This window comes from Lactuca sativa, chromosome 3 (genome assembly GCF_002870075.4).
Source record: "Lactuca sativa cultivar Salinas chromosome 3, Lsat_Salinas_v11, whole genome shotgun sequence".
Lineage (NCBI taxonomy): Eukaryota > Viridiplantae > Streptophyta > Magnoliopsida > Asterales > Asteraceae > Lactuca > Lactuca sativa.
The window spans coordinates 308,347,081-308,371,275 of NC_056625.2; the positions used below are offsets into that span (position 1 = coordinate 308,347,081).

Genomic DNA, 24,195 nt, shown 5'->3' on the forward strand with positions numbered 1-24,195 from the left:
TCGATAGGGCCCTTCCATCCTCCGATCTCAACAATTATTCCATAAGCGACTCCAAGGATAGGTTCGGAAGGAGAGTTGACAACTTTCAACCAGCCTATTTCTTTTGTGTATTGAACGTTCATCTTTTCAGCTTCATTTTTAGAAAGGAAATTATGGGACGCACCTGTGTCTATTAGGGCTTTAGTGACTTGGTTGTTTATGTCAACTTTCACAAACATGAGTCCTTTTTCTTTCATCGTGCGGCCATCTTCTTTTGCCACCGAATTAAGGAGTCGCATGGAGCCTAGTTGTGCCTCGTCTCTTCCTTCCTTTTCTTCTTCGAAAACCATCGCGTTGAAACTTTTCTTTTTGGGAAAATCTCTGATTAGATGAGGGCCGTCACATAAATAGCACTTGACTTCCTTTCGAGGACCTACTTCAATCGCCTTCCCTTTGAAGGTTGTCGATCTTGCAGCGGGTTTATCGTCCTTTTGTAACGGCCTTGTCGTTGGTCTTTCTCCCCCACTAGGTTTCCTAGCCGGGGTATCTCTTCAGAAGTCCATAAGGTCTTCCGCTACTGCTATAGCTTCGTCCACGTCTTGGACATTTCTCCTCTGGAGCTCGTTATAAGCCCAAGATTGTAGTCCGTCTTGGAAATAAAATAACTTATCTTTTTCTTGTAAATCGGGCAACTCCAACATCAAGGCGGTAAATTCTGCCATGTAATCTTTAATAGACCCGACATGTTTCAATCCTCGTAGTTTCTTCATGGCCACGTCTTCAGCATTATGGGGACATAATTGTTTCTCGAGTTGTCTCTTAAACTCGTCCCACGTGTCTATGACATACAAGCCCTTTTCAATGTCACCATGCTTCCGCCTCCACCATAGTGCCGCATTTTCACTCAAGTATAGAACAACCGTGTCTATTTTGTACTTGTCTTCCTTTACTCTGAAGACATTGAAATAACATTCTAGGGACCAGAAAAATTCTTCGAGTAGTTTAGGATCACGCTTACCTCTATATTTCGAGGGCTTAGGTGCTTCTATGTGTGGCGTCATCTTCGTGACAGATCCTCCGGCTATCGCTGCTTTGCATAGCTTCACTTCATCTTCTAAAGAGCTTATCTTTTCGCGAAATTCATTCCGCAAGGTTTTGACAAGTCCAAGGACTTCTTCCTTGATGACACCGATGGTCTCCTTCAATCCATCGCTTGTGTCACTTATCTCCGCAACGAACTGATCTACGGTATCCTTCCATTCAAGGATCTCCCCGACGTTGATCTCCGTCCTTGTAAGCTTGGTTTCTAAGCTTGCCAAGGCATCTATCGATTGGTCCCTCTTCTTGGACTTTCTTCCTCTTTCTTCGACAAAAGGGGGTAGGTTTGCTACTTCGCTACTTCCTGCTTCTGTAGTCATGATCTCTTGCTTGTACGAACCTAGCTCTGATACCACGTGTCACGGGACAACACAATCACCGTGTGCCACTTAGTGTAACTTCGACTAAGTCAGGCTACGACGCTTCCTTTGGATGTATAAACGACTAAGTAAGCAAGAGAATAAAGGCTTCGAAGTTTCTACAAACGAAAGAAGACTTCTATTAGAGAGCACAAGAGAATACAAGAGAACTTCCAATGGTTTGGAGCAAATGAGCTCCTCCCTATTTATACTTGTCCTTCCCCCTCTTGGGAAGTTTCTAGATATTACTACATTAGTCCTATATCCTTGACTAATCTAGAATATTCTACCAAGTTACATATATTTACAAGTCTTCATGAAATGTTCTAAATCATTCTTTGATGTCCTAGAGAAATCTAGGACGTTCCAGGCTCTAATGTGTTATACTTGTAAGTTCTCCCATTTTCTTGAGTACTCCGGAAGAGTCTAGAATCTTGATCGTGACATAGAGCCTCGTTGATCTACAGTGAGTTGTAAACCTATTGGAATTATATGGGTTTATAAATTAAAAGGAATTCCAAACATCAAAATGACAAAGTAACTAGTAGTGAATCCTCCATAATATATAAAAATGATTTTGTCACTTGTCATATTCTAATGCATTATGAGACATGATTTTTTCTTATTATTTTTATTTTATTTTTTCCACATGTCATTTTATAGTTTTTCCATTTTATTAAATTTAATATAGTATTTTTAATGTAAAAATAAATGCATATCAATTTAACTAATGTATTTTCTTTATAATTTCAAAATTAATAAATTAAAAATCATTAGTTTTTTTTTTATTTATCTAAATTATTTGCTTAAATTTAAAAGAGAAAAAACACTTTCATTTTAACAATTCAATAGTTTTTTTTTTTAACTTTTCTTATAAATTTAAACTTTTCAAATGTTTAGAATTTCATAATTAAATTTTCTTTTAAATAAACTCATATAATGCATGAGTCTCACACCTAGTGATTATGTATATGACATCGTTGGATGCATGTTGCTACGTTGACCTTAACAAAGAAGATGACAAGGTTGAAGAAGCTCGAGGCCTGATCGAGAGGAAGAAAAAAATATTGTTTCATAGTAAAAAAATCTAGTCATGAAAAAACTGAAGAATTAATTGAGAGAAACAAGTATTATTAATTTTATCTTTATATTTATTTGTATTACTAGTCCAAAATGTTTAAAAAGTTAATAAAGATTATATATATTAAAAATACTAATTTGATGCAAGATTTGAAATAATGTGAGTATTTTTGTAAACAAGGATGTGGAAAGTTCCAAATGTGAATGCTTGTGGTCTTATATGGACTTCCGTAACCCACAACTGAAAGTCCGAAACACCCAATTGTTGGGTCCTTTAGAATGCAAATCAGCCCAGACCCTAACAAACAAAATCATCAAAGATCAAATCAAAGTGAAGAAATAGCAAAACGATTGTTTTGTTCCGTTCAATGTCTCCTCATCTGTTCTTCCTCAACTCGCTTCAAAAAACCCCCACCAAAATGTCAACTAAATCACAAATAATCTTACTTTCGTTTTGTTAATTTCAAGAAAAAATGGGTGTTGGCGGGAATTTCTGGGATATACTTAAACCCTACGCGCGAACAGAAGGGTTCGATTTTCTAAGAAACAAAAGGGTAGCCATTGATCTATCGTATTGGATTGTTCAACATGAAACAGCAATTAAAGTACACACTCGAAACCCTCATCTCAGACTCACATTCTTCCGAACTATCAATCTGCTTTCCAAGGTAATACAAGTAATCCCTCACATTCTCATTCAAGTCATTTCTTTTTTCTGAAATATTCTGATTGAAACTTAAAATTTACCGATTTGTTTGATCACATTGGTTCAAGAGGGTGTTTGAATGTGAGTTTTGGAAGTGAAAATGTGATATGAAGATGGAATGATGGTTTTTGATGGGTTGAGGGTTTGAGAGTTCTGATTTCGATAAAGCAAGGGTATTTATGTAATATTTTAATTGGGTTTTTACTTTGCAGTTTGGTGCTTTTCCGGTGTTTGTGGCAGATGGAACCCCATCACCATTGAAGTCTCATGCAAGAATTATGAGATTCTTTCAAGCATCTGGTATTGATCCTGCAAGCTTACCAATATCAAATGGTACTTCTGTTGAGAGAAATAAAAAGTTCTCAAAATGCGTTCAAGAATGTGTGGTTAGTATCTTTATTTGATTACATGTCTATAAAATTCCAAGTGAGGGAACACTCAAAATAATAAACATGTCTTATATCATCAATATATAAATTATGTGCAACAAATGGTTACTTATCATTGTTTCCAAGTTTTTATGGGTGCAAAATGACTAAAAGGTCCTTGTCTATTTCACATATTTACAAAACTAACATCAAGCCCAAAAAGTTCCCTCACCCTCTATACTTTACATATGCTTTGATTCTAAATATATTTATAAAAACTCAAATATCTGTAATAGGAGTTGCTTGAACTTTTTGGAATCCCTGTTTTGAAAGCAAGTGGTGAAGCTGAAGGACTTTGTGCACAATTAAATAGAGAAGGTCGTGTTGATGCTTGTATTACTTCTGATAGTGATGCTTTTCTATTTGGCGCCAAATGTGTTATTAAGCACATCAACCCCAATTCACAGGTACCTATATATATACATACATACATATATATATATATATATATATATATATATATATATATATATATATATATTGTATATCTTTTTGGTTTTTAATCAAATCTGGAGATATTTGGTAAAAAGTCAAAGAAATCCTTTGATTTATTTAGAAGAAGAAAAACTTGTTTTGAATTAGATTTATAATATGACATATGGATATATATATATATATATATATATATATATATATATATATATATATTTATGCAGGAGCCATTTGAGTGTTATGAGATGTCAGATATTGAAGGTGGATTAGGATTAAAGAGAAAACATTTAATAGCAATTGGTCTTTTGGTTGGAAATGATCATGATTCCAAAGGAGTCCAAGGGATTGGAATCGAAACTGCACTTTCATTTGTCAAATCTTTCAATGAAGATGAGGTTTTAGATAGGTTTGAATCATTTTTTCTTCATCATTTCACATATTTTTAAAACCAAATTACAAAAAAAAAACATTAATCATATTTTAGGTAGTTTTGTGGTTTATTCAATATTGTTTTTATCCTTTCAATCAAACCATAAAAGTTTCAGACGTTTTTCCAAATTAACCATTTTGATATAAGTGGTTAAACTACAAAATTGCCCAAAATATAATGTTTTTTTTTCTGTAATTATCCTTATTTGTAACACCAAAAGCCCAAACAACTCAATAAGATCAACTTGCATATATGGTGCATGTTATTTGACTATTTTACCCATGATGGATGTTTACGTAGGTTATGTGCATTAGGAAGTGGAGACATGCTTTCTATGATGGGGTACAAGGGCGATTCCGTCATTAATTTAGATGAAAACTCAACGAAAATAAAGTTATCTCATTGTTCATTATGTGGGCATCCTGGAAGCAAGAGATCTCATCTTAAAGATTCTTGTGAAGTTTGCAGTTCAAGTAATAATCACAAAGGTTGTGTGCAAAAACCGATTGGATTTAAATGTGATTGCTTATCATGTCATCAGGTATTTATTTTGAAAATCATTCCATTTATAGTAGTAAAACTAAAGTTATTTTCAGTATCTAGCATCCTACTTTCAATTCTTTCTATTTTTAATGTTTTTCTTATTAGAGCATTAAACTTTGAAAAATCTATCCATTTATAGCAGTGAAATGTTGAGAAATGAAAGTAGGATGCCAAAATAAACAAATCAGAAAAATAAAAAGTATATTGCTCTCTAATATTTCTTGCATTATGTAAAAGTTACATAACAATGAATAACTTTAATCAACTGATTATCTGATTCTGATTTTTTTTTGAGTGATATATTATATAGGATAAGAAAGAAAAGGAACAAAAGAAGAATGAAGCTTGGAAAATGAGAGTATGCAATAAAATCGCCTCAGAGCCAAACTTTCCAAATAATGCAATCATTCAAATGTATTTAAGCAACAACCACACCAATTTCACTGGTAACTTCCAAAACATCAATATTTTTTCAATGTCATTTTTTCTGTTTATTGTAACATTTTACTTTGTAAAATCTACTTAATTATTGCAATGTCGTTTGAATAAAAAACAATTTTTGATGCTATAATTAGGTAGGTTTTTCAAAGTACAATGTGTTGATAAGTAAAAAGATGAAAGTACATGAAAGATAGTTCCTACACTTTGAGAAGTAGGGATCTCCATTAACAAAATGTGCTTGCTTCTAACTTTTACCTTAATTCCCTATAAATACTTTGTTAAGATTTGTAAGGGGAAAATTACAAAAAAAAAACATTAATGATTTGGCTATATTGGGTATAGAATTTATTAATTAGAATCTTTTGATAGGAAAAGAAAAATAAAAGTATGATGCTATAATAAACAAATCGATCGAAGTACGTTGCTATTTCTTGCATTTAACATTTCTTTATACTTTATATCCACTCCTAACACTTTTTTTTTTTTGGATAGATGCAGAACCATTTATATCATGGAAAAATCCAAACACGGAAATGCTGATTGATTATATAGGTTATAAGCTAAATTGGGAACCCTCTTTTACACGACAAAAACTCTTTCCACTTTTGTCCACCATTTTCTTGAGAAATAAAGCCAAAAATCAAGAAACCGGATTATTACATGGACAATACGAGTTTGACTTCATTCAAAGAACAAAGACAAGATTGGGTCATATGTTGTATGTGGTCACTTGGACAAAACATGGTCAAATAGTCAACACTCATATCCCTACAACACCTTTGGAAGATTCTCAAGTTCAAGAATATGATGATGATGATGATGATGATGATGATGATGATGACATTGATGAATCGGTTAATAATGTTTGTGTTGATATTGATAATGAGTGTGTGATGACTGATGAAAATATGGATCTTGTTATGGCTGCATATCCGCAAAAGGTTAATCAATTTATACAACAAAAGGTGAGAATTTTTCCTTTTCTATTTAGTATATTTGTCTTCAAATTTAATGAAGATTGTGGGAAATAGCAATGTACTTTTACCATTACATGTAAGTAAATTGCTATTATGAGTAGAAAAAGAAAAAAAAAAAAATTTTTTTGCTTATATTTGTAAAAAGTGCAAACTACATTACCATTTTGTACAATTTTCTCTAACATTTACTTATTTATTGTTGGAAAAACTTTCAGGAGTTAAAAGAATCAAAATCGAAGAAAAAAGGTAGAGCAAAATCTACATCAACACCCGAGAAATCATTATCACCATCATCAAGAAGTGTTCAACTTAGTATAAAAGAATTTTATCGTTCATCTAAAGGTGAATCTATGGAGAAGTTGAAAGACAATGATTCTTCTACTACAGTGAAAAGGAATGTTACAAGGGGTAATTTCTCAAAATCTGCAAGGCGTCGCTTGCTTTTTGACTAGTTTTGTGAAAATGTAGGTGGATTTGTATGTGCATAGTTTGTTTTGTGTTACTCGGTAGTGAAATTCCTAGTTTACCCTTTATGGTTTAGTATCGTGTGTTTCATCTTGTAAAGCTTAAATGTTTGTTTATGCAAAAGATGTTTCATTTTATTTTACTCAATTTATGCAACAAAATGTGTTTTTTTAGATTCCTTTTGGCAAAAATTGCTTGAAGCTGGTAGTTGAATGTTGTAGCTTTTATTTGTATAGAATCGTTTGTTAGAAGTAAGAGTTTGAAAGGTGTAAAATTACTAAAAAAGACATCCGAAGAAAAACTCAAAATTGAAATATAAAAGCTTGTTGACTAACTCACTAACACGCCCGAAATTGTGGTAACCAATTACTCAATAATGTGACAATGACATTGGTTAAATGTTTATTTATATAACAGTGTTTTATTTTATTACAAATATTTGATTGATTGTTGATAAGATACCTAAAATACCCCTTTATAGTGACAATAGGAAATTTTTGTGGACATAATTGGATATGACAAAAGAGGCCACCTTACAAAATTAGAAAGGATCAAAACTAGTGACGAAAAACAATAGTGAAACAACTATTTATCATATTCTTACAAAATTGAAGGGCAAATTAGGAATATCGTTTTCATGTTCATATTGAAATCTGAAACAAGATATAAAGAAGTATCACAACTACGAACTGTTTGACTAACAGTCAAATGTTTTTGTATGAGCAAAATGGTCATTTAGGCTACTATAATGATTTAGATTTGTTGTTGATGAAAAGTTTGTTAAGGCGTAAGGGCTAAATGGTTGTTTAGGTGGTGGTTGTATGAGAAGTGTAAATGAGTACCTTTTAAATGGTTAATCATAAATGAAGATACTATCCTTACCTTTTATCCTTATAAATAAAAAAAAGGTATTTTTTTTAACTTTTTTCTTTTAATTGATTTAATTGATCAAGTACCGATATAAATGGTTGAGTGAAATAAATTTGTGGTCTCAATTTTATATTATTGTATGTTTGTTTTGTCACTTTTGCATGTCATGCAATCGTCAATTTCGCAACATCATCTTCCCATTTTCTACGAATGCCAACTATTTCTTCTATTTTTCTATAAAATACTATTAATACACCGGTATTTTTCTGAATACAACGTCCATGTTCCGAATACAAAGTCCATGTTGCTTATAGTTTAGATGATGTATTTTTTTAAACAATAGTATTTTGTTAAAATATTATAATTCGTCGACCATTTATGACATTAACCTAAAATATATAGAAAGGACATAAATTTAAAAGAAACTCGTGTTACAAAATGTATGGTACTAGATTATGTTTGACAGACTGGATGATAGATGAAAGTAGCTAGTTGATAAAAATATGACGGTCGGTAAACTAGCTGATAAGCTAGTTAAAATATATAAATGACATAAAAGTACTTATAGACGATTGCGTATTTTTTTATTAACTAATAAAGTATATTTGAAAGAAATAAATAAAAAACTCAAAACAGTCATAATAATAGATTTTTTAAAAAGTTAACTTATAAATTAATTTTTAATTTGTTACCTATAACAAACTAAAAAACCATGAAAGTTATTTGTATACGCCAACATAACCTAATTGTGGCTTGGAGGGCTTTCCATAAAGTACAAAATAAAGCTTTTAATATTATAGTTTTTGTTATAGAGTTTAATGTATTAATTAATTATTCACGTACATAAAAAAAATTATTGACGTAGGAAATACACCTAATTGACTAATATTAATTAATTTTCTTTTATTCGTAGTATACTTCAATTCAAATTTTGTGTTTAATAACAAAAAATAAATAATCAATTTCAAATTTAGATCTTCCATTAATATATATATATATATATATATATATATATATATATATATATATATATATATATATATATATATATATATATATATATATATATATATATAGGGTTGAGATCGGTTGAGAACTCAAAGTTTCCCGAGAACTCGAAAACTAAAAGTAGAGCGTTGGATCAATATTAATTCGTTAAGGACATGATCGTCATCTTACCAATCTCATTTAATGTTTAATTTTTTGTGTTATTTAATATATTTATATAAATGTCTAAAAATTAACAAAATACCTCAAATTTTCGGATTTATTTTTAAAAAAAAATAATTTTTGATTTTTTTAAAAAAATTGAGATCTTTTAATTTTTTTTCAAAAAACATGAATTTCTAAAAAGATGATTTTTTTTTTAAAAAACTATATTTTTTTTTTCCAAAAAAACTGCATTTTTTTTTTCAGAAAAACTGCATTTTTTCAAAAAAAAAAAAAAAAAAAACTACAATTTTTATAAAAATGTGCAATTTTTTTTTTCAAAACTGCATTTTTTTTTAACAAAAAAATCAATGTTTTAGGTGCATATATGCATATTTTTTCAAATGCATATATGCATTTTTCTTATACTATAATATTTGTAAGTAAATTATAAAAAATCTCATTTTTATTAATCAATCTATAAACATAATACAATTATTTTATTCGATACAAAATAAAATATAAAAAAAAATTCAAAGATTCACAGTGTTATCATTTCTTCATATCAACATTTCCATATTTTCTTCAATTTATCACTTTTCACCTCTTCAATATTTTCCAAAAATTCTTCAAAATCTATAGGAAAATAAAAATTTTTTTTGATTAATGCAAGAATACGCATATGTATATATCATGTAAGATTCACATGTAATTATATAATGTGATATTCACATGTGATTGTATCTTTTAAGATTTAAATGTGAAATTCATAAGAAAATTTTAAAAAATAATTAACGAAGAACACTTACACAAAATACATGTGTGCATATAGACATAATTCATATGTGATTCACTTATGATTTACATGTGAATCACATGTAATTGATATGTGATTCACTTGTGAATTACGTGTGATTAATATATGAATTACATGTGAATCACATATAATACATATGTGATTTACATGTGAATCACATGTAATTCATATGTGATTTACATATGAATCACATGTAATTCATATGTGAATTACATGTGAATCAAATCTAATTCATATATGAATTACATGTGATTCATATGTGAATAACATGTGAATCACATCTAATTCATTTATGATTTACATATGATTCATATGTGAATAAAATGTGATTTACATGTGAATATTATGTGATTTACATGTGAATCACATGTAATTCATATGTGAATAACATGTGATTTACATGTGAATCACATGATTCACATGTAATTCATATGTGAATTACATGTGTATCACATGTGATTTACATGTGAATCACATGTAATTTACTTAATAAGGTTCGAAAAAAAATCAAGAAGAGAAGAAAAAAAGTTACACAAGGGATTTTCTAGAAGGTTTTAATTGTTGGTTCCAACATTAATCATGATAGGAAGAACCTATTACAATGAAAAAAAGGAAAAAGATATATGTTTGCAAGTGCGAAATTATATATATATATATATATATATATATATATATATATATATATATATATATATATATATATTTTGTGAGATGGATAATGTGCAAACATTACTCTCTGAGGATTTATTCCAGCTGCAGCAACATATAAATCCAACTTCCCAATTGCAATTCCAATACCCTGAACTCCTAGATCACCAAGACCCATTATTCTCCTTCCATCTATAACAACAATCATATCAACCTACAAAATGTGCAAAAAGGTTTTGAAATTTGAGCACAAGCACTAATGTATCTATATCGAATAATTAAAAAAAAAAGAATCATATCATTTATTTAAAAGTAGAGTACCTATTCAGCAGGCCAATTATAAACCAAACAATAAAAATATCAACAAACTATTGTTTCCTGTTATTCCCAGTGTTCCTCCTCATGCTATAGTCAACAATATAAAATCCTTGCACTCTAAACATCTTGATGTTTCCAATAATGTTGTTCCTAGTATTGTCAAAGTGGACCATCCAACATGGGACATTTCCAAAAATCACGTGAATTGTAATGATTTAGTATTCCCTATGACTGTTAACATAGGCTTTTCAGTGGACTATTCTCTACCCTCGGTTTTAATCCTTCATAAACACACGTCCTTTGGAAGAAGAAAATGTTGTTTTAGGGAGTAATGTGAATCATGCTATTATTACTCCAATACAATCAACCGAGAATGAGAATCTTAATTTATCACTTGTCACTATGGCCTCTCTAGAAAATGAAGTTCATCAAAGTGGAACTAGTTTTGAAGACGATGATAAAACTAAGGTCAAAAGATTAATTAGTGAATTCTTTAAGATTGGCAATTTGGTGAGAGATATTGTTGATTCTAGGGTTTCCGCTATGGTTTTTTGTGTAATCACCGCCTGTTGAATAGCGTATTCGACCCATTCAACGACAGAATCACCGACAAATGGCTTGACTTTCTCAAATACGTCGAAATCAGCCACGGATGAAGACGAATCGGGTGATATGTTCGATTTGTTTTCTGATGATTCCTCCATAGTTTGCCGGAGATCCGAGTAACAGTATACAATGATAATCAGGAGTTGCAATGACAAAAAGCTAAAGGATCTGTTGAATCACAAACGAGATAATTCGAGGAGGGATTAGAATTACCAGTTGACGATAACAGAAACAAAATAGCATTAATGACGAAAGCATTGTGAGAAGACGATGGAGAAATTTTCCGAAGCTTCTTCTTCTTCAATTCTTAAGGGATTAGACGATTGAGACGACATGAAAGGAATATAATCGATCTGTAAATCCAAATCACACTGTCGGTTTGTTGTTTCTTCGATTCATCATCGATGAGCTGGACATTGGCGAGTGTTAATGGTTGGAGGTGGGATGAAGGTAGGAGAGAGGTGAGATGATGAGATAGAGAGAGAACGGGGGAAGGGAAAGGGCTTGACATTAGGTTATCTCTAAAATGCCCCCAATTCATGTGAAATAAAATGCCCCTGCCTCTTTTTTCCCCTAGTTATCTACAAAAATGCCATAAATCATCCTAACCTTCAATTATTTTGATCTAACGGCCTTTGTTTGGTTCTCGGGAAACTTTGAGTTCTCAGATGATCCTTCCTCTCTCTCTCTCTCTCTATATATATATATATATATATATATATATATATATATAAGGAATGATCATTTGAGAACTTATAGTTTCCCGAGAACCCAAGAACTAAAGGTGGAACGATAGATCAAAACTTTTAACGACTTAGATCAAAAGTGGCATAATCGTAAATATCAATTATTTTAATGGTATACTAGAATTGTTCAAAATAATGAGAGGGGTATATTGGGCATAAAATATATAATATCCTAATAATCAATTTAATTAATTAATAAAAAGGTCAGTTTCTCTTTTTTACTCACATATATTATTTCTCTCTCTCTCTCTCTCTCTATATATATATATATATATATATATATATATATATATATATATATATATCACACATACATCTCCATTCTTCACCGTTCCACCATTGGGAGGTGTCGCTTCTGCCGGTGAAAACATCGACGAGAGACCGATCGGGAAATCTCTCATTCATAGTCGATTTGATCAAGCCCAAACATAATATCATCTACGATTCATATCATTTGTTAACTGCGCTTCTAATTCTCGACCGTGTTCATCTGTTAATTGTTATTCTTAATCAATTTAATCTGTCAATTGTGTTTCTCATCATAATCACATTTTCTTTCAAAATTGTTTATTGATTCATGAATTAATCTAGATTAATTGATATGTTATTTATTGTTGTGATTCTAAATCCTTTATGAACTAATCATGATGTTGCTCTTCACCATTAAAATTGTTACGATGGAACTCCGATTTAAAACATAATCCATTCGATTTAGCTCTCATTTTCACTGGTTGGATTCAATTGCATAGTCTCATCATTCATGCAGAAATCTCTAGCCTCCTGGCATCATCTCGCCTTCTGATGTTGTCGCCTCATCCCCTATTGATCGCCTGGTTCTCACAGTGATTGTGTCGATAGATCGAGGAAAATCAAATGTGAAAGATTACCATTCCTCATCAGATCTCTCTCTCTCTCTCTCTCTCATTTTTTCTCTCTCTCTCTCTCTCACACACACACACACATACATATGTCTTCATCACTCTGTTTCAGATATGGATCCACAATTGATTCAGTTTTCATGGTCACTGATCATCAATCAATGTGAAGATGTGAACTCTAAAATCCTCCAACGACCGAGATTGATCCTGGTTACTAGGATGCCAGAAGTCTTCAACTTTAATCTATCTCATCACCATTAAACCACCTAATCCTAATCAAAGGTGACTGTGAAATCACACCGAGGATAAAATCACACAAACAAACTCGAAGTAGATCCATTTCCATTGAGAAGTAGGTACATTTATCTAAATCTATGTAAGGATTAATGGACACCTGATGAGCCAGCTGCTTGATTAGAAATAGCATGGACTATTAATAATTTATATGTCTCTACTCTCAAGTCTTAAGCATCTTTGCTTTCTTTTAGGATGATGTTTGCCATTTTGCCCTGGCCTCATGATGCTAATGCTGCTTGGAACATGGGGGAGTGGGATCAGATAGCTGAGTATGTATCTAAACTGGATGATGGTGATGAAACTAAACTTAGGGTGTTAGGGAACACCGCTTCCATTGGTGATGATGCCAACAATGGGACATTCTTCAGGGTTGTTCTGTTATAGATAGACTTTTGATTAATAAGTAAACCAATTCATGATTTGGTTTACATTTCTACAATGGACCTTCTACGCCGTAAAATTTTCAAATTACTAACTACTCCAACTAAAGGTGGATTACTTGATGAATTTCTTCCCAAATTTTCCCTTACAATTTGGACCACAACTCCCTGGACTATTCCTGCCAATGTTGGTATGTGTTCTTCTTTATCTTCCTTCATAATTCATATATTCAATATTCTCTTCATCTCCTTTCTCCCCTCTTTTATGTCCCTTATGAGTGCAACATCCATAAAATTCGAGCCAATTTAAAACTTTTTTAAATCAAACCATTCAGTCATTACAATTTGTATTCAAAATAGTTTAAATATCAGAGTTCCCAGAAATCATAATCATCAATCGACAAAGTGTACGGTCATGCCTTAGCCTTGCCGCGATCCCCTGATGTACCTGAAACAATAAACTGAAAATGTAAGCCCGAAAGCTTAGTGAGTTCCTGTAAGTCCCTAATCTGCTTGTGTATCAATCAGATCCGTTTGATGGTGCGGAATCCCAATCAAACGGATGATGTCAGATCAAATAGAAGAGAGGAAGAAGAAGAATATGATGAATCTTGTATGATATGATTATGAATGAAGATCCGGATACAAGATTCATACACACTAACACACACTTTCTTTTCTCTCTCTCTAGAACACCTTCAAATGCACACACTTAAGCTCCTTTAGTGTTCATCATCCTTTTCCTCACACCCCTCACCCCTATATATACATGAGAATATGGGCCGTAAACAGGGTTTATGGCCGTAAACACCCCTGTAACGTCCCAAAATTTAAGACTAAAAATTTCTTTAATAAAACATTACTTAAAGCATAATCATCAATCCAAGACATAATCAGAGTATTAATTTCCAAAACATATGTTCATTATCAGAGTAAAACATTCCCAGGCTGTCTAATCTATGGTGTGTGCCATGCGATCACTCCGAGCTCTTCCCTCCGCTACCGGAAGTACCTGAAACCAAAACTGAAAACCGTAAGCATGAAGCTTAGTGAGTTCCCCAACCTACCACATACCACGCATAACCACATACTACACATACTGGGCCACGCCCGCTATTCTGGGCCTCGCCCCTACCTCGGGCCTCACCCGCTACAACGGCCCCACCGCTCCAGGCCTCGCCTGGGTTCGACCCCTGCTCGGATACATATATGTTTCACTTAGGCCTCGCCTGTCGCAGGTCCTCGCTCGCTAACATATAATAGCACATAAACATATCACAACACATAAACTAAACATATACTAATAGATCATGTCCTAAGGCCTCGCCTATCCTGGGCCTCGCCCTTGTCCTGCTACTGATGAGTCATGGAACCCCGTCCACGCTCCGATTGATAGTGAGATACGGGCCCAGCCCACACTCACTCTTTCCCTAACTTGGGCCTCACCCCTGATCTGCTGCTAATGAGATGTGGAACTCCATCCACACTCTGCTATTGGTGAGATACGGGACCTTGCCCACACTCACCTCCCTACCAGGTACATACAAGTATCACACAGACAACAAGTATAAACTATCACATAACCCATTCCTTGGGCACCCGTCCGCTATCATTAGACCTCGTCCTGAATATCATACTAGCATACTGTGCCTAGGGCTAACCTCCGGTCTTCTACTCATAACTACATGGGTCGGCATTGTGGCCTTAGACCCATTCACATAAAGGGAAACTCACCTGCACTTGCTGAACTTGTTGATAACCCCTCTAGCTGCTACCCGGCAACTCTCTGAACTCCTGCTCCACTAGCTCCCCGAGCTACCAATATCAATGCAACACTTAGTCTAACTGTCCCCCGAAAGTCAACTAAGTCAACTCTGGTCAAAGTCAAAGTCCTGGTCAAAGTCAACCTTCCAGGTCAACCCTACTCGCCGATTCTGCCTACTGACTCGCCGAGTTCATATGCTCAGAGTCCTTCCATTCACGACTCGACTCACCGAGTCAGTCCATGACTCGCCGAGTCCACCGATTTTCGAGTCCTGACCTGTCTAACTCACCGAGTCCCCACTCAACTCACTGATCTGAGTCTTAACTCGAAGGGTTTGGGGTTTCGCGACTTGACTCGCCGAGTCCAAGAACAGACTCACCGTGTCCAAGGATATCTTCAACAGACTCGCCGAGTTGTTCTTCCAACTCGCCGAGTTCCTACCCAACTTCATCCAACTCGCCGAGTCCACCCATGTGACTCGCCGAGTCGCTCCAGAGCTTAATCCATTCAGTGGCTCTTCGAGCCATGCAGGGGCTCCAAATCATAGATCCATACTTCCAAAGCCTATCCCTCACGTAAAGGTGCAAAATTTACGTGTAGCTAAGGAGATCTAGGCCCAAAACACTCTAAACTCGGGTTTAAGACAAAGAGGCTTAACAACCAACCCAAAGGCTGATGCTTTATGACTCTCTAGGCCAGAATACACTTAGATCTGAAGTAGAAACTTCAGATCTGGACTTCTAACTCCAATTGGCTCTAGAACATGGCATAAAAGCCCCAAATCTCATGACAAAAAGGAAACTAAGAGCAAAGGAGTGAAGGTAATGACTTCTTACCTTCAAATGCTCTGAAAAGCCACACCAACTCTGGATCCAAGGCTTCCTCTTGCACCACTATGAACTTCCTTCTCTTCCAAGCTTCAAATCACAACTCCAAGGCTAGATCTTTGCTCAAAAACGAATATGGCGGCTAGGGTTCGATGTTCTGGATGAGAAGAGGTGTGAAGGAACCCTAAGGAAGAGAATGAGGCATTTAAATAGGCTCCAAGTCCCAGATTTAGGGTTTTCCTCGTTCAGAACAGACTCGCCAAGTCCCCTTAGCCGACTCGCCGAGTCGGTCACTTACTCCTTGACCCGGAACCCGCTCAGACTCACCGAGTTCCTCCCTGGACTCGACGAGTTGACCCTTTGAGTTAGGGTTTTCTTTCCTTTCTTGGCCTTCCTAATTTTGGGTGTTACAACCCCCTTGGCCATAAACCTGACCGTTAACACATAAGATATTACATAAAAATACAATTTCCTAGAAAAGCAAAGTATAAACCATAATATTGACCCAACAATACCCCCTTGGTTTATAGCTTTCTTTTCTTTTCTTAAATGACCCAACAAACTCCCCCTAAAAAGTAGCTGGCTTTTCTTGTTAACCTTCATTGGGAACTTGGCTTCAGCATTAATCTTCAAATTCTTCACAGCTTCAAGATGAACTTGATGAATCTTTAATGAATGACTTCATATTGAGCGGTTGGGCTTTTCTTCAGAATTTGGCTTTAAACGCACGTCGGGTGAGGAGGCTTGATACTGATTCTTGAAAGATAGCGCTTTCAGCTTGAGAATCTTCAGAGAGAACATCAGAGAGAACTGAACTTCTAGATCACTTCAGCAGGTACAAAGATAGCAGTAGACTGATTGAGGAGGCTTCAATGCAATCCGTCACATAATCTTCAAGTCAGCTTGACCTTTCTTCTGGGGTTGACGGATTGAATGTCGAAAGAATAATCTTCATTTCTTGCTCCTTCGAATGCGAATTCTTCGATGCTCACGGATGAAGCCTTGGCTCAGAAATCTTCAACACAAACTTCATGAGTCTTATTTATACCTGAAATCACTTTTCAAGACAAAACAAAACTAAAAGAAAACTTAGCACAGAAACAAAAATATTTTTGGATTTTTTTGATTTTCTTGAACAAGAAATAAAACATAAATAACACTATTTTTGGATTTTTTTTAATTTCTGATTTTTGTTTGTTTTTTTTTATATTTTTTATTTTTAATTCTCCCCTAATATTTAAATTAGAAGAAACTATGAACAAATTTAACAAAAATAAAATGATATCTAACTTTAAGAATGATTTGGGATCAAAGTTTTTAGATAGCTTTTATCCGCTTGTCGGTACCTTCTATCTTCACGTCTTTGTTTGGTCGATCGCCGATATTGTTGTCCACTTAAACACGAAAAATTGTGACAGTTTTTTAGGACATACTAATAATTGTAAGACAAAGTGATCCTAAGATCCTAGATATTATATCTGATCCAAATTTCTTAGATACTATATCTTAACGACCATTCATCTAACGACGACCAGGGATATTGTTGTCCACCTAAATTAAGCAGCGAGATCTATAGACAATCTTTGAGTGTTCAATTTTAATTGTACTGGAACATGTTTCCCGCTTCCTGATATGCCCCAGTAATCAAAGACTTCCAAAATACTCCTTACATCGGGTGAGCAGACAATCATTAGGAGAGAAGATAGATTCAGATTATTATCACTTATAGTTTTAGAGGGATTGAGAAGTAGAAGGATGCATATGTTGTGTACCAGGTCGGATTGTTAGTCACGTAAAGGAGACAACATATGGCTAACAAACAAGAAGAATTTCATAGATTTAATATGCAGAGAAATAGATTTTCATATATTGCAGTCCAGGTCGGATCTCTTCCAATCACGCAAAGGGTGTAACATATGACTGATAGATAGTAAGAAAGAAAATAATTTTCTACAGACCTAATTCATCGGAATTTACTAGTCGCCCCATTAATACCGGAATTAAGGACAGAATCCGCACATCAAGGAAAAGTTAAACCACGGTTCCAGATACGGGTTCATTTAATGTGACGAGTAGATTCCCATATATATCTCCCTGCTCAACCTATCAAAGCGTCGTATTGTCAGACTTAACGGATCTAACTAGGTCAAGATTTGTCAAGTCTATAGATTTCCTAAGTTCAGCTCTGCCTAGTCATGTCCATTTAGAATCTTTCGTGCCTACCGACGCATCAAACCAGAGAAAAGACCCTTCAACTTTGGGTACGTTACGCAGACTCAAGTTGCCTGTTATCACATGATCATATCACTTCCCAAAACATCTCCCTCAAGCACATTTCATAACTACCATATTTTTTTGATTTTCTGATTTTCTAATGTTTTTGGATTTTTTTTAAAGATTTTCTAATTTTTGTTTTGTTTTTATTTCTCCCCCTAAATTTGTGCATAGGAGAGAAACGAAAGTAAATGCGCAAATTTAAACTATCCTAAAACAAAAATTTGTCTTCGAAGCGAATCAGAATAAGATAAAATCAGGAGTATAGAGAAGAAAACGCAAATTGTAAGTCACCGATTGAATTTGCATCCAGAAGGTCTGAGAACAGCACGCATAATCTCAGAACAGATCCGAAAATTATTCATGTCATTAAGCACTAACACAGTTTGTGATCTCTTCCTTTCTTCCTTTTCCGTAAAGGACACATACTCCCAAACAATGTTCTGAGTGTTGTACAGTTGAGAGATGCCTCCTATCATGTGTCTGGAATAGCCACTACCAACAAACCAAAGTCTGATGATATGCCTCCATAGCTGCTCCAGCACAGAGCAGGATCAGTTGGTCTTTGGAACCCATTCCATTTTGAAACTGGGTCGACCTTTGTCATCTTTGCATGGTACTCTCTCCCATGACATGTCCTACTTATCACAAACAGAAGATGTAGAAATATTAGAATCGTTAGAAGATTTGGGAGAGTGAGCCTTTGGAACCCATTTGTAGTTGGGTTTAACCCATTTCTTTTTCGATCTGATGGGTGGCTTAGTACTTGCTTTTGATCTTGATGTCGGCCGTTGAGACGACTTTGATTTTGGCTTCACATGAGCATCTCTTGGATTTGGCTTCTTGGCCGACATTCCCTTTTTGCCCTTGGGATTCTAATTCCTGTCCTTTGAAGTTTGATTCTTCACCTTGGGAGTTGAATTCTTGGCCTTCTTGGCATTCCAGTCGTCAATGTCTGATCATGATCTCGAGGGGTTTCTTTTGAAGTATCTCCCTCTTGGCGCGTTCTACCAGCCTTGTGCATAGTAGGGAACGTATGTGCGTTTTGTACAATTTCTGGCAATGTGTCCAGGTGTTCCACAGTGAAAACATGTCTTTTTATTCACTATGAAGTTGTTTCTTTCTGCCCCTGGTGGCGTATCCTTGCCTTGTCTCTTGTTGTTCCCATATGCATACTTGCAACAAGAACTCTGTTGCGTTGGAATTGGTGGCCTGTATTTCTCAACGGCAGGTTGATCAGAAGCAGATGAGTTCGAAGCAACAGATTCAGAGCTCAAGGAGATGTTGGTTTGTTCAGTGGTGTTCTCATTGTTCTCATCTTCTGCTACTTTACCTGCATATGAAGTAGATGTGCTAGAAACAGGAACATCAGTATTTTCAAACAAATAATCAAATATGTCAAAAAAATTTAACTCAACATGATCCAATGCAAAAGCATCAAAGGCATCACAAGATGTATCATCAACTTTATTATCAGAAACAGAAGGTTGTTCATTGGAAACATAAACATCAGGTTCAGGCTCAGTTTTGTTATCAGAAACAGATCCTTCAACTTTGAGCTTTGACTGGTCTAAGGATTGATCTGCAGGGGAAGTAGAAACGTTGGTACTTTCAACATTAATAAATCCGCCTGAAACGAAACCAGATGACTTGCCATAAACCATAAATGGTTCGTTGGCAATCTCCTCTTTGGATAGGGGTTGATACTGATATGTATGATTATAAGGAGGAGGTACACTATCATATCCTAAACCCTTTGACTGATTTTGTTTGAAATCCATGCAATGATCGATCATGTTGGCAACTACCTCGCTTGATCCATCAAATTTTTGAAAAGCAAAGTTTGCAGAATCAAATCTTTTCTTCAATGTATCAAGCTCGGCAGTCAGCGCATCATTTTGCCTTTTAACATAATTGTACAGTTCACATTTCTCACTGTACTCTGCCTGAATTCTTCTAAAATCCTTTATTTTTGTTTCTAATTCAGCCTTAAGGGGTTTCTGTCCTTTCCTGAGTTGATATCTTTCATATCTCAGGTCTTCAACTTCTCTTTTTAATAAATCAATTTGGTCCCGAAGAAATTTAATCGTAGTTTCACAAGATGGAGTACATGAAACTTTAGTAACTGGAACGTTTGAAGAACTCATTTTTTTTAAATATGCCCTTTAACTAAAAACTCAAAAGTCAACCTCAAAAGCCAAATTTAAAACGTCAAACTCAAAAGTCAAACCGAAAAGCTAAATTTGAAAATTTAAAAGTCAAACGAGAATGTCAAAGTTTAAAGTCTAAGGTCAAACTTTAAAGTCAAAGTCACAATTTGAAGTAAAAAGTCAAAAATAAAAGTCAAAAAATAAAAATTAAAATTCTTTGGTTAAAAAAGAAATTTAAAAATGAAAGAAATTGATTTTTGGGGTAAAAAGTGTTAAATATGCGAAAGTGGTGCGACATGGAGAGGTTAAGTTTAAAATATCGGAAGGAAATCACAAGTGCTTTGCTAGCCGAGATGGTAAGGCGTTTGGTTTGTGAGCTCGACGTTGCGGGTTCGAAACCCAGCACCCTCAAAATCGCGTCTTACTTTTTAATGAAGCCCTGATGCGAAGCTTGCTGCTGAGCCAAGCCGCACACGTTCGATCCGCAAGCCTCCGAGCCGAGCCGCAATCCACTGTCCACCGAGCCGAGGCCGCAAACTCCAGCGACCCGTTTCCGGCTGTAAACTCCGGCGACACGTTTCCGGCCGTAAAATCCGGACCTTAAACCCTTCAAAGACCGTAAACTCTTCAGAAATCGTTGTTCTTGACGAAAAACAGCGTTTTTTCCACCCTTTTTGCTCCAAAACTCGATCAAAAACTCGTTTTTAGGAAAAACGCGAAGAACAAGCCCCCCTTAATTTTCCGAGATCTATCCAAAAACGCAAGAATCTTTCCAAAATAAGATCAAATCGGCTCCAGATCTGACAAAGATGAGTGATACAAACCAAACTCTGATACCAATTGTAAGTCCCTAATCTGCTTGTGTATCAATCAGATCCGTTTGATGGTGCGGAATCCCAATCAAACGGATGATGTCAGATCAAATAGAAGAGAAGGAGAAGAAGAATATGATGAATCTTGTATGATATGATTATGAATGAAGATCCGGATACAAGATTCATACACACTAACACACACTTTCTTTTCTCTCTCTCTAGAACACCTTCAAATGCACACACTTAAGCTCCTTTAGTGTTCATCATCCTTTTCCTCACACCCCTCACCCTTATATATATATATATATATATATATATATATATATATATATATATACACACACACACACACACACACACATGAGAATATGGGCCGTAAACACCCCCTTGGCCATAAACCTGACCGTAAACACATAAGATATTACATAAAAATACAATTTCCTAGAAAAGCAAAGTATAAACCATAATATTGACCCAACAGTTCCCCTAAAATACCGATACACTGCACATAACACATATACATATAACAACATATACTGGGTCCACAACTTTACAGACTGGATTACCCCTGGGCCCACAGTATGTGTCTGGATTGCCTTCGCGGCCCATAGCTCACATCTGGATTGCCATCGAGCCCACAGTACGAGTCTCCCTCAACTCGTATCTCATATGCTCCTGGGTTTGTTGGTTACCAGACGGAGCAGTATCACCTCAAGCCATCCCACATAATATGTCGACATATAACACAACTAATGCACATACATATGATCACACAATACTACAAGTAGTCCTACAGATCTACCCTACTGGCATAACAACTAATATGCAACACTGACTCATACTCAACATACTAACAATTGCTAGTATATCATATCCAATGGGCCGACATTAGTTCCTTAGACCCCTTAGTATAGTGAGGTTACTCACCTCTCCACTGTGGACTCGAAATGATAAGCTCAACTCTCGGATCACCGCGATAAACTCCACCACCTATATTCACCATAGAACCATATTCATAAGTTTCCAATTTTCCCAAAATGCCCCAGAAGTCAACTAGTCAAACCTTGTCCAAGTCCAAGTCAATGGTCAAGGTCAACAGTCCATGTTGACCTCAACTCGTCGAGTACAACTAGCCACCCGTCGAGTTCCTTGCATAACTCGTCAACTCGCCGAGTCACTTGAGTGACTCGTTGAGTTCCCTGATGTTTGCGCCCATAAACTCTCAACTGCAAACTCCTGAACGAAAACCCATCCAGTCGAAAACTCCTTGGCCGACTCGTTGAGTTTCCTTGCAACTCGCCGAGTTCATGTGTGCCAAAAGTCGGGAAAACCCTAACTGACTTGCTGAGTCACCCTACTAACTCGCCGAGTCCACAACAATCTTCATCGGACTCGCCGAGTTGACCATGCAACTCGCCGAGTCCCTTCAGTCCATATCCAAACAGATGCTTATTAAGCCATCTTAAGGTTCCATATTGCAGATCCAACTTCCTAAGGCATGTTTATCACGTAAAGTTGCAAACTTTACGTGCATGCAAGGATCTAAAGTATTATAATGACAAAACCAAGCTTGCAATTAAGTTTTACACTTAAGGAGGAGTTCATACTTGCCAAAGCTGAGAGCTTTATGGACTTAGAGACCAAAGAGAGTTCAGATATGAAGTTACAACTTCAGATCTGAGCTCATACCCATAAATGGCTTCATAATATGCTAGAAAATCCCTAATCTTCACCCAAATGAGATCTAGAAGGAAATGAGGTCAAGATAACGACTTGATACCTTCAATTGATGCTAACTGAGGTAGATTTCTGATTCCCACACATTCCTTGCTTCTGGTCACTTGTTCTTCAAGCTCTTCCCACCAAGAATCCTCTTCCAAAGCTTAAAACACACAAATGGAGCACTCACACATGTATAAGGGTTTGCTGAGCTCTCAAGGGACTACAAGGAGGCCAAAGGAGGCTAATGATCCCTACTCGTCGAGTCCCTTCTTGGACTCGATGAGTAGGTCACTTAAACACGTGGACCAACCCGCTGCTACTTGACGAGTCAGGGCACCCAACTCGTCAAGTAGACCTTGAAATCACGGAAATTAACCATAAATAAATACTTTGAGAATCGGGGCATTACAATTCTCCCCCACTTGAACTAGACTTCGTCATCGAAGTCCGCTGCAGTGAACAACTTCGGATAGTGCTCCCGCATCTCTGCCTCCGGCTCCAACGTCCACTCGGACCCTCTTTGGTGCTTCCACTATACCTTTACCAAAGGTACCTCCTTTTTCCGTAGAACCTTCACCCTTCTCAACAAAATTCAAGTGCTCATCGACCTGAATGTCATCCAACGATACTACTGCCTCCTGATCCATGATGCACTTTCGCAATTGCGAAACGTGAAAGGTGATGTGAATCCCAACCGAACCTTTTCAAAGGTCTATCCTACATGCCACTTTTCCAACTTGACAAAATCCTGATGATCCAAGGTATCGGAAACCCAACTTTCCCTCTTCCTGAAGCGAACCCCTTTGTGCTGATAGGATATTTGGAAACCCAACTTTCCAACAACCGATCGGGGGACTATTCCCCTCCTCCTACCACTATCACATAGAACATAACATACTGGCACATATAACACATCTAGTAATAGCAAACCATACAACTATCACAAAGACAATCATCTCAATTATGATCAACTACTAGTGGGTCGGCATTGGTGC

General features: G+C 35.5%; 1 protein-coding gene and 1 long non-coding RNA gene across 5 annotated transcripts; one reads left to right on the top strand and one right to left on the bottom strand.

The window, feature by feature from the left end:
• Positions 1-2,839: 2,839 nt before the first annotated feature.
• On the top strand, positions 2,840-7,080 carry LOC111880807 (flap endonuclease GEN-like 1). 2 transcript variants are annotated; one of them, XM_023877246.3, is made up of 8 exons: positions 2,840-3,184; positions 3,435-3,608; positions 3,887-4,057; positions 4,307-4,488; positions 4,813-5,053; positions 5,366-5,501; positions 5,995-6,461; positions 6,689-7,080. In XM_023877246.3, the coding sequence occupies exons 1-8, from the start codon at positions 2,990-2,992 to the stop codon at positions 6,923-6,925; spliced, it is 1,803 nt and encodes a 600-aa protein (XP_023733014.1). In that variant the 5' UTR covers positions 2,840-2,989; the 3' UTR covers positions 6,926-7,080. The 2 variants fall into 2 exon arrangements, with proteins under 2 accessions (XP_023733014.1, XP_023733007.1); XM_023877239.3 differs by having other exon boundaries at positions 2,842-3,184; positions 5,989-6,461.
• Positions 7,081-9,405: 2,325 nt separating this feature from the next.
• On the bottom strand, positions 9,406-11,866 carry LOC111880835 (uncharacterized). 3 transcript variants are annotated; one of them, XR_006189961.2, is made up of 4 exons: positions 11,560-11,866; positions 10,508-10,636; positions 10,307-10,367; positions 9,406-9,593 (listed from the first exon to the last, which is right to left on the bottom strand). It is a non-coding gene; the product is annotated as an uncharacterized LOC111880835 (long non-coding RNA). The 3 variants fall into 3 exon arrangements; XR_006189959.2 differs by lacking the exon at positions 10,307-10,367; XR_006189960.2 differs by lacking the exon at positions 10,307-10,367 and having other exon boundaries at positions 10,503-10,636.
• Positions 11,867-24,195: the final 12,329 nt, after the last annotated feature.